Source organism: Cyanistes caeruleus, chromosome 7, assembly GCF_971803275.1.
Source record: "Cyanistes caeruleus chromosome 7, bCyaCae1.hap1.1, whole genome shotgun sequence".
Lineage (NCBI taxonomy): Eukaryota > Metazoa > Chordata > Aves > Passeriformes > Paridae > Cyanistes > Cyanistes caeruleus.
In genome coordinates this window covers 5,011,346-5,021,557 of record NC_141707.1, presented here as the reverse complement: position 1 = coordinate 5,021,557, position 10,212 = coordinate 5,011,346, and the positions used below count along the sequence as shown (strand labels likewise).

Sequence of the window (10,212 nt, the reverse complement as noted above, 5' to 3'; positions counted from 1 at the left end):
AATTCAGGGACTTATAAAGAAAGGTAGGCTTGGCAAGCCCTGGGAAAAGTAGGCCCTGGGAAATGTTAGGCTAAAGATCATGTCAAAGTGCACGTGTGTAGTCAGTAGATGATAAATTGTTAGATGTGATTCGAAATAATTACTGTTTATAGAACAAGAGGAACAATGTTAGGAGGCTGGGGAGAATCACAAGAAATCCATGCCTGGGTAAAAACAATGCATACAATAGAACAATGGAAGTTTAATAATTAATATGTAAGTTATATAATGATAGAGTATAAAACATGTTGATTTCAAAACCAAGTCGGGTCAGCTTTGGGTATGTGTACCCCTGACACCCAGAGCTCTTCAATAAAGCACCTTCATATAATCATTCCGTGATTATGTGTGTTCCTGAATGCTAACAGCTCTGTTCCTCTCTTCCAACCCTTGAAGTTATGGCACACAACATCAGCCCCGCCATCAGAAGCCCGGCAATTCAAAAATTTTATATCCTCCAGGCAGTAGAGAGAACTCAGTATTCCATCTTTGGAAACCTGCAAGATCAGCTCCACATGGCATAGAGGACACGGTCTCATCGCTCAGGCCTTGACTGGATGCGCTGCTGGAGCTCTGCTGAGAGCTGATCTGGGAGGCTCTGTCTGCTGGGGCCACCTGAGCCAGCCAGGATTTTATTTTTCTGCAAAATTGTTCTTTCCTTACTTTTGTTTTTGTTTACTATGTAAATATAGGATAGGTTCTAAATATACAGACTCCCAAGAGCTTTCTTTTGCTGCCCAAGGTCTGCAGGATACCGGAGAAGAGAGGGAAAAGGGTGCTCGTGCTCAGCAACCTGCCAGGGTGTGCAGTGGTGCAGGGAAAATGGCCAGAAACCCCTTGGCCTTTGGTGGTTCTGCTGAAGGCACAAGCCCTGTCCCAGCCAGGAAGCGCCATCTGTGTCCTCGTGCCCGTGTAGTAATGGCTGGGTTGCTGAGGGCTCCCAGGTGCCTCTTGATGCAGCTCCTCTGGAGCTCCTGTGGGGCTGCGGCGCTGCTGGCGGGCCACGCTGGGGGAGACCCTGAGGGAACAGGCTGCTGGGAGGCCATGAAGGGATGAGGGGCTGTGGAGGCCCTGACGGGACAAGGCCGTGGGAAGGCACAAGGGGGATGTGTGAGGGAGTGGGTGTCAGGAGACTCCAAGGGGACAGGAGGCCCCTGAGGGGCCGGGGTGGTGGGAAGACCTGAGGAACTGGGTGTCAGAGGCCATAAGCAGCCCCCGGGCAGCCGCCTGGTTCCTGACACCCGGCTGTTCTGGCGCTTCCCCAAAATGTCTGCCAGGCCTGCAGCAGAAGCCCTTGGGGCTGGGACAGTACACCTCCAGGAGGGTGGGGTCAGCCCGAGGTGTGCTCAGCCTGGGCTGGCTGGGGACATGGAGGGCAGGGGGTGCTGCCAGGCCATGCCCACTGGGTGCCTGCGACAAGGGGCAGTGGGCAGAGGCAGGGCTGGCGGCCAGGCCGGGCCCTCGCGGCTGCCCAGGCCACGCTGCTGTGACCGAGGCCCCCCTGACACAGAGCTCGGGGCCCGCAGAGCTGCTGCCACCATGGGGAGGGCGGCGGTGTCTCCTCCAGCAGGGCTGCCCAGTGGCTGCTGCCCAAGCGGCTCTGGAGCCCACAGAAACAGCAGCAGAATGTGCACAGGAACAGCAGCAGCCCCAGCGTCGGCACCTGCGAACTGAGGCGTCCGCAGCAGCCGGCTGCCAGACAGGGGGAGGCTGTGGGCACAGCTGCCTTTGGTTTGGCAAAAGGCCTCAGCAGAATTGGCCACAATGGCTTTCTCTTGACTTGCCAGCCTCACAGCAACGCTTGGCAGCTTCAGCTGCAGCCTGCGCCCGTGACTGACTTGGATGGCCGTGCTTGAGGGCGGGCTCGCCTTCCACACTCCGGTGTCCCAAGGCAGCGACCTTGGCGCCATCGTGACACGGAGAGAGAGAGACTCAGGACATGAGAACACAGGAACAGCCTGTTTGGCTCATTCTTGAGTTTGCTGCTCCTGCCTAAAATAATCATCAGGAATATATGCTGATGTAAAGTTATAGCCGAACACCAAGGACTTTTTCTGTAGTGTCTAAACTAGTGTAGAACTAAAACCTTGTGTGACTGTTCAGAGACTCTAAAATGCAGGGTGAAAATGACAGCTTTGGTTTGTAAGAGTCCTAAAAATTTTGACATGTGATTTTTCTAGTCAGGGATTTTAATTCCAATGTGGAAACTACAAAAATATTAAAATTTGTTTTCATTGGCAACCCCTTTGAAATGGCATCAGCACGCCTACAGGTGTACTGGGGACAGTACTTGGCAATTCATGGCTTCAGTTGTGGGAGATAAATATTTTGTCTGGGTTCACCCTGAAGTTTAAAGTTTTCCCAGGGCTTTGATTGACTGGTCACTGCAGGTAACTTTAATAAATGCAAAAGGATGTGAGAGCACAATTTCTGGAGAATGTGCACTGGGGATAGAGAGAAAACCTTAAAAACAGTCAGCAGGCTCTGGAAAACTTAAAAAAAATTAAAATTACAAACATAATGTAAAAATAGATGTAGCTCTGTGACTGTTCAAGCAGGATTCTATGTCTGGAGGAAATGTTTGACTTGCATCAGCTGTAACACAGACAGACACGCAGCAACTGGGGCCTTGAACATTTGTGCTACTGCAAACCCCTTCCATGAAAAACATCATTCCAGGAAGGAGCAACATCATCTGACAGATAGCAAGAGTGGCCAGCAATAGCTCCAGGAGCTCCTGCCAAGACCCCTACAGGAAGGAGCCCAGCCCCCACTGCACATGGGCTTTGGCTTTCGCCCTGTGGCACAGAAACCCCCCAGGGGCACAGGTCTCTGGGGCAGGAGAAGGGCACCAGCACTGCCAGGGCTTGGCTGGGGTGGCAGGTCTGCCTCGGTGGGGACTCTGCCACACTTGCTGATTTCAGTGCTGCCAGGCCCCTGTACAGATTCTGTGCAAGGCCCCGTGCCCTTCCTGCTGCGCCTGCGTCGGCAGCCCTGGGGGCTCCTTCTGCTGCCCTGAGCCTGCAGAGCAGGGCAGTGTTTGCTGATGGTTTGAGGTGTTCCTAAAGATCCTGTCTTAGACACTTTGGGCAAGGGATACCTTCCAACGTAGGCCACGCTGGGGGGATGGGGCAGAACCAGGAAGGTGGCAGGGTGTGCAAGGGCCGTTAGTGACACGGCGCAGCCTGGTAACCGTGGAATGGAACGGTGGAATGGACAAGAGCTGGCGGTGACAAGACCACACCAGAGTGCCTGGTGCATGCGACGGGACAGGACACGCCAGAGCGGTGCTGTGAGGAGCCCCCACACAGCCCACTCGTTAGTGCCTGACCCGGAGCTTTTCCAAGGCGTAATTCCTACAGCTCACATTGTGAGCAGACTGTGGGAATTGGTGAGCCGGAGCTTCCCGAGAACATCTCTTTAGACGGTGCTCCCAAGGCCCGATTTTGTCATGGCGGGCAGATTCTTCAGGCTATTCAGGGTGTTCCGACGGAATAGAAGCACAGACCGTGGAGCTGCCCCAGCAGAACACCCTGAAGAGCCGGAGCAGTTCCAGCAAGGGCAGGATGGTGAGTGGCATAGCTGGGCCGCAGGGCTGAAGCTGCAGCCAGCTGGGCCCTGCACCGTCCCGTCCCGCCCCGTCCCATCCCGTCCCATCCCATCCCATCCCATCCCATCCCATCCCATCCCATCCCATCCCATCCCATCCCATCCCATCCCATCCCATCCCATCCCATCCCATCCCATCCCATGTGGACATGCCCAAGGACAGGACAGAAGAAGGGCTGGGGCTGACGCCCGCCAGTGGCCGTGCTCCATCCCCTGAGCCACCCCAGGGCTATCCCTGCCTGGGGAGTGCAAGGCTGGGCTGTGTTCTCCGGCCTCTCCCGCAGTCCCTCAGCTCTGGCTGCTCTTTTCCAGATGCAGCCATGGACAAGAGACAAGAGCAGGAGCCTGCCCAGGGCCGCTTCCGCAAAACGCTGAAGGTACCTGCAGCCATCCCCACCTGGGCTGGGCCTGCTGTCACTGCTCGGCCCAGCTCTGCACTTGCAGCACTCCATGGAACATGCCTCTCTTCCCTGTCCTTTCTTCATTCTGCACAGAGGTTCCGCCAGTTCCTGCCAATTCGGCATAGAAAGATCAGCCCCATAGGAACTGAGGGCACAGCTGAGCCTGACTCCGGGCTGACCGAGCTCCAGGCAGAGCCTGATGTCAGCCCAGATTCAGCTGCGCCCTCACAAGACTCGGACGCTGTGGTGAGTGATGACAGGGCAAACTCTGATGTGGTACTGATTGAGGACATGGCCATTCCAAACCCCAGAGAGACTCAGGGCATCACAAATACTGACACTGTGCCCCCTCCCACCATGAGTCATGCACCTAATATGGATTTTTTTGAAAGGGGACTGTTCCTTCTGACCAGCAGGTAGCCAGCCAGGGGCCGGAACTGGAGGTCTCCCAGGATCCTGTGCCTCTTCAAGCCACATCCACAGGGCCCCCTCAGCCTTTGAGGCCAGCAGAGTGTGATGGGACGGTAAGCACTTCTTGGGAGAAGCTGGGGAAGTTGCTGCCTTGGACAGCACTCCAAGTCTTCCCCATTCCTACTCTAGGTGCCAGCTATTGTACGGAGCATCCACCAGCATCTAATGTGCTCTGTTACGGTGGATGCCAGGCTTCCAACTAACATGGTGAAGCTGGCTGAAGAACACCCGGACGATGTGGTGCTGACCCTCCTGCGCTGTGCTTCATCTTGTGACAGGTATGGGGCCCACGTGCCTTGAGAGCTCAGGGCTCAGCGGCCTTTAGGGCCCATCGCCCTGCACAGCCTGTCCAATGGGCTCTGCCCAACAGGCAGAGAGGTCCAGGAGCCTCGGGCCCCTCTGTTTCCTGAGGCTGCTGCCAGTGCTCCCTCCCTGCCCCTCAGGGCACTGGGGCTCTGTCACCTGGGACCCCACAGCTACACAGGGCATGGCTCTGTGACTGAGACACCCCTGACACAGAGCTCTGATCCCACAGAGCTGCTGCCATGATGTGGCAAGCCATAGCCTCATCAGGACCAGCAATGGAGAAGGTGCTGCCAACTCTGCTCCATGTGATGGAGAACTGGCCCCTTTGCAGCATCTGCACCTCTGATGAGGACAACAAGGACGTTTTTGCTCTGGCTGTGAGTTTCTGGAACTGGCCTTGCCTGTCCCCTAGGTTGCTTCTCCAGCAGCTCTTCATCCTCTCCTTGCCTCAGGCTGGGCTGAAACCTGGGCTAGGGGCAGGCTCAGGGGGCACCGGGCCCGCTGCTCCCCGTGCATCTCCCCTCGGGCCCTGCCCCATGGACGCCTTAGCACTGAGCGCTGTCTTGGTGTGATTCTTTTGCAGGCAACTCTGGTGCTCTGGGTGATTATGCAAGTGCCTCAGAGCCATGAGGCCATGATGCATTATTCCGACTCTCTCTTTGCGGCTCTGCTGTTGCACGTTTTCACCACCACACAGCTGATGCCAGCAGAAGTTGATAACTTCTGGAGAGAATGCCAGGAGCAACACCGCCTTCCCGGAAAACCCAACAGGTGCCAGTCCTCCTGTCCTTCCCATGCCCTTGTGGCTGACACCAGCGCACCCAATGTGACCTGGCCTTTGCTCTGCACACAGCTTTGCAGTGCAGGCCATGAAGGCTCTGCTCTGCTTTCTGCACTATGACAACGAGTTGATGGCCATGGAGCGCAAGTGTGGCTGGGAAACGCTGCTCCGTGCTGACACCCAGCACTATGCCGTGGGTCTGTTGGCCAGGTGAGACCCCTTCTCGCCACTGCCTCTGAAATGTGTGCCCTGTGCCCCCCAGGGTGCCCTACCACAGTCCCTGTGGTTTTGGGCAGAGGGCTTTGCCATTGAGGGATGGCTGAGCAGACTAGAGAAGTCTGAGAGGAGGGTTAGCCCAGAAGGAGCCCCATGGTCCCAAAGCACCCATGGTCCCCCCAGGGATGCTGGGGAAAGGCCAGATCTCCATGAGTCATCCCTGGGAGAGGTTTGGCCTCCCCCCACCCCCCACCTCTGTGTCTTGGTGCCATTTCCCCCCTTCCAGGGTGATGCGCCGTGACTTGACGCCCTTGTGTTACCATGTGGCACACCAATTTGTCCGGAGGCTCATCAGGGAGGAGGCACCTTGGGATCTGTCCTCCCTGGCATTCCTTGTGGAGGTGAGCCCCATGGCCAGCACTACCTCACTGAGCTGCCTGCCAGCCCTGTCCCCTTGCATAGCCACAGCTGCCTGGGACGGTGCCCGCGCCCTGTGCTGCTGCCTGGGCCCAGCCCTGTGCAGTTCCAGGCTCCTGCCAGCCAGCTCCTCTGTCACTGCCCTGTGCCTTTCAGGTCCTGGATTGCCTGAACTTGAGTGACTGTGGGTACTGTGTCCTTGAGATCACATCAAAGCACCTGCAGAGCGAGTGCAGGCAGAGGCGTCGCCTGGCGCTCAGAGGCCTCGTGGTGCTCAGCCAGGAACCCTCGATGGTGAGAACGGGGCAGCAGCTGAAGCTGTGCTGGGCAAAGCAGCCCCTTGGGCTGGCTGGGCTTCAGGAGCTGAGGCAGCTGCTCCCAGCTCTCCTGCCTCACCTGCCTCAGTGCTTTGGGACAGGCCTTTGGCCTCTGGGCCCGGCAGCAGCAGGGTGGGGTTGCAGTGCCAGGGCGGTCTTGGCGCTGCAGCCGTTCAGGGCTTCCTAGCACAGCCTTGTGTTCCACACAGGCCACACCTATACGCCGCCTGTGTCAAAGCTTCCTGCAGCTGCTGAGTGACGCAGACGGGGAAGTGGTCGGCATGTCTCTGTCTGTGCTCACAAATGTGCTGAAGAGAAGAAGTCTTCATTTATCAAGGACTGCTGCCCCCAAGCTTGCTGAGCCACTTGTGCTCCTCTTTGACCATGTAAGGCTCTGTGCCCCGGCCACGGGCACTGGCTACTGCCCACACAAACTTTGGGCCTGTGGATTTTCAGGCCTTTGCCCAGGTGGGCTGGAGAAGTTGGCGCTGAGATCTTTTCCTCCTTCCTTCCTCCAGGACAAAAGCCACGTGCAGGTGCTCTCCATTCACCTCTTCCGCAATACGATGAACCTGGTACTGGAAGAGGGAAAAAATGCAATGGAGGGAATTGTGAAGCAGAGCCTGCTCCCGCTCATTTTGCACTGCCACGACGACAACCAGCGCGTGGCTGATGTGAGCTTTTGTGTGATGCTGGTGGACCACTGGGAGGCGGTTGGGCTGCCTCCTGCCCTGCTGCCTCCCAGGCTGCGGCCTCCTCCTGGCCTTGGCACAGGGATGCAACTCCTGTGCCCTGGGCAGCAATGGCATCTCTGCATCTCTCCAGGCCTCCCGGGAAACGCTGCACTGTGCTGCCACCTTCTTAAAGAACACAGAGCTCCTGTGTGTGCTGCCAACAGAGGATCTGTCGAAGATCACCGAATGTGTGGTAAAGGACGGCCTGGAAACCCCAGCCTCAGCCTGGAGAAGCTCCCTGTCCCCGGGGCTCAGTGTGTGGGGCTGGCAGCTGTGGCCCAGTGCTGCACCCATGGGAGCCAGCCTGTGCCTCACACGCTGCTCCCTTCCCTGGGACACACGGGTTCCTCTTCAGGCTCCTGTGGCCCTGAGCCGGGTGCCGATGGAGCCCCAGCCCAGTGGGGCTGCTGCCCGGTGCCTCAGGGCTGGGCGGGCACGGGAGGCCGGGGCTGGCCGCAGGCAGCGCCCGGTCGAGGGGCAGAGCCCGCACCGACCCTTCCCTCCTGCCGCTCTCTGCAGCTGGAACAGGACGAGAGCCGAGCGGCCGAGCACCTGAGCCGGGCTCTGCCATACCTGGACAGCCCACAGGAGTCCCTGCGAGAGGCGGCCGTCAGCTTCATGGGTGAGCCACGAGCCCGGCCCCGGCCCCGGCTGCTGCTGTCCCGGCAGCGGCACCCGGGCCCGGCGCCCTGGAGCCCCGGCTGCCCTCGGGGCTGCTGCCGGCCTCTGGCAGCCGTGCCCTTGGGCTGAGTCAGGATGCGGCAAGGGCTGGGGCTGAGCCCTGCCGGGGCGGGAGGCCGTGTGGCCCCAGGGCTGGCAGCGCCGCTGGCAGGGAGCTGTGCTGCCAGGGCCCTGACAGGCTCTGTGTTCCCAGGGATGGCCCGGATGTTCATGAACAAGGGCGCACAAGGAAGAGCTGCAGACCCTCAGTGAGGGTGAGTGAGAGCAGCGGGCTGGCACTGGGGGCTGGCAGGGGGCAGTTGCAATGCCTGGGACGGGAGCTGCAATCCCTGGCCCAGCTGCAGAGTGCTTCGTTCCCTGTCTCGGTGAGGGCAGTGCGGGCAGAGAGAAGAGAGATTTCAGGGACAGGGGTGGGAGTTGTGGCCAGCACCTTCTGGCTGATCCTTTTATCTCGTTCTCTCTTGTGGCCATTGCAAGAGCCAGGTGGAATGTCCTTGGCAGGAATGTCTCCTAGGATCCCTGCAGATGCATGCCCTGACCGTGCCTCTTGTCCTCTCTCTTCCAGCCACTGAAGCCCCGACAAAGACACCACTCCATCCCACAGGAATCTGAATATGCAAGCTTAGTTTGCCAGTGAACAAGTGTCCCAAGAACAGCAGCAGGAGACACTGAAGAGGACACCACCTCCCAGTGCCACTGGAGATCCAGGCACAGCTGACAACTGGCACAGCTGAGCCTGTGGGATTTTCACAGGGCTTCAGCCCTCTCCCAGCCTGTAGATAGCTCCCTCCAGCCCTCAGACTGTGCCCATCCCCTTTTTTCCCTCTATTCTTCCTCCCTTTTGACAGCTCCTTACCTCCAGCCCTCAGTCCATGCCCATCCCCTTCTTTCCCTTTCCAGCTCATCCCTTTGCTTCACCTTGCATTAATAAACAGTTTGCCTTTTTCACTTAACCTGCATCTGTCTGGAGTTGAAGGGACACAAATCCAGAGCACTGTGACACACAGGCCCCTCCTGCCGTTCTGTCCTGCACCGTGTTTTGTGCAGAGACGCAGAGGAAGGAGCGCAGATCAGGCTGGAAAGGTCCCTGTGCTGAAGGCCCGGCTCCACAGCATTGTGGAGTTCAAGGTGTTACTGAAGGCCAGTAGTGGGACAAGGAGCCTGGGTGTGTCAGGGACCAAAGTTGTGTCTAAGGCCCTGCCGTGTTCTGTCCTCTGTTGTGCACGTCAACAGGATGGCGAAGAACAGACTTTGAAGGAAACCTTATGGGTTAACTGCTGGGAATTTGACCCTTAAGAGGAACAATGGATTGATCAATTGATGGGAAGTTAACCTGTGAAAGAGGAACAGTAATAATGAGGCTGTTATTGGCATGGTGACCTTACCTCATGTACTGGCCAAGGGTGAGATGACATGGTGACTGGGAAAATTCCACTCCAGGGGAGAAGATAGGAGGCTTGGTTCTGCAGAGGAGAGGCAAGAAGGACAAAATGCACGCCTTTTGATGCAGGGCATGTCCTGAAGGTGCATGGCCTGCCTGCCCCTCCCATTGGAGCACCATGCTCCATCTCCTGCCGCTGCCCAGTGGCTTTTCAGCAATCCAGGGGTTGGTAGGTTTTATTTGCAACAGCAACTAATAAAATAAGAGTTGCTTTGCAATTTTGTGCACGGGCATCTTCCAGCACCCATGATGTTCTTGGCAATGAGGATGGGATGCCCAGAGCACAAAAACCCATGGTGTTTGGAGCACGTGTGAGTGAAAAATGGACACATGTTTGAGTGTGGGTAAGAGAAGAGGGACAGGGTTTGGGCAGTGGAGCGTATGGTTGTGTAATATATGTTGGGATAATTTGTGTTTTATTGTACACATAGAAAATCAAGTATAAAAGCATGTTTTATGTAAAATAAAAACCACAAGCAACTTAAGATTGCAAAAGCAGCTGCTGGAAATCCAGGAATTTGCAAGAGAATGACCCAGAAATTAAGATAATACTTATCTTATCATAAGAGATAATGAGAAGAGCTGGGCCAACCCAAGCAAAATAAGTGCTCTAAGGACCTGGTGATTAACGCCTGATACCGACCTGATGTGATTCTCCAGGACCATACATCTCTGTGTCGGTTTCCCAAAAAAAACTACACAGACTAAAAAAAAAGCTCACCACGATTCTACATCTCAAAGCCTTCTTCCTGAAAAACCACTCAAACATCATCTCCTTCTCAGAAAACTCATCAGCAGT

General features: G+C 56.7%; 1 protein-coding gene across 2 annotated transcripts; it reads left to right on the top strand.

The window, feature by feature from the left end:
* Positions 1-1,120: 1,120 nt before the first annotated feature.
* LOC147652117 (maestro heat-like repeat-containing protein family member 7) lies at positions 1,121-8,925 on the top strand. 2 transcript variants are annotated; one of them, XM_086897021.1, is made up of 16 exons: positions 1,121-3,608; positions 3,961-4,025; positions 4,143-4,295; positions 4,463-4,573; positions 4,650-4,798; positions 5,056-5,203; positions 5,410-5,597; positions 5,680-5,817; positions 6,110-6,224; positions 6,397-6,534; positions 6,767-6,943; positions 7,076-7,231; positions 7,383-7,484; positions 7,811-7,913; positions 8,166-8,226; positions 8,538-8,925. In XM_086897021.1, exons 1-15 carry the CDS (start codon positions 3,491-3,493, stop codon positions 8,222-8,224), a joined length of 1,920 nt encoding a protein of 639 aa, XP_086753147.1. In that variant the 5' UTR covers positions 1,121-3,490; the 3' UTR covers positions 8,225-8,226; positions 8,538-8,925. The 2 variants fall into 2 exon arrangements, with proteins under 2 accessions (XP_086753147.1, XP_086753148.1); XM_086897022.1 differs by having other exon boundaries at positions 3,215-3,608; positions 4,466-4,573.
* The last annotated feature ends 1,287 nt before the right edge of the window (positions 8,926-10,212 follow it).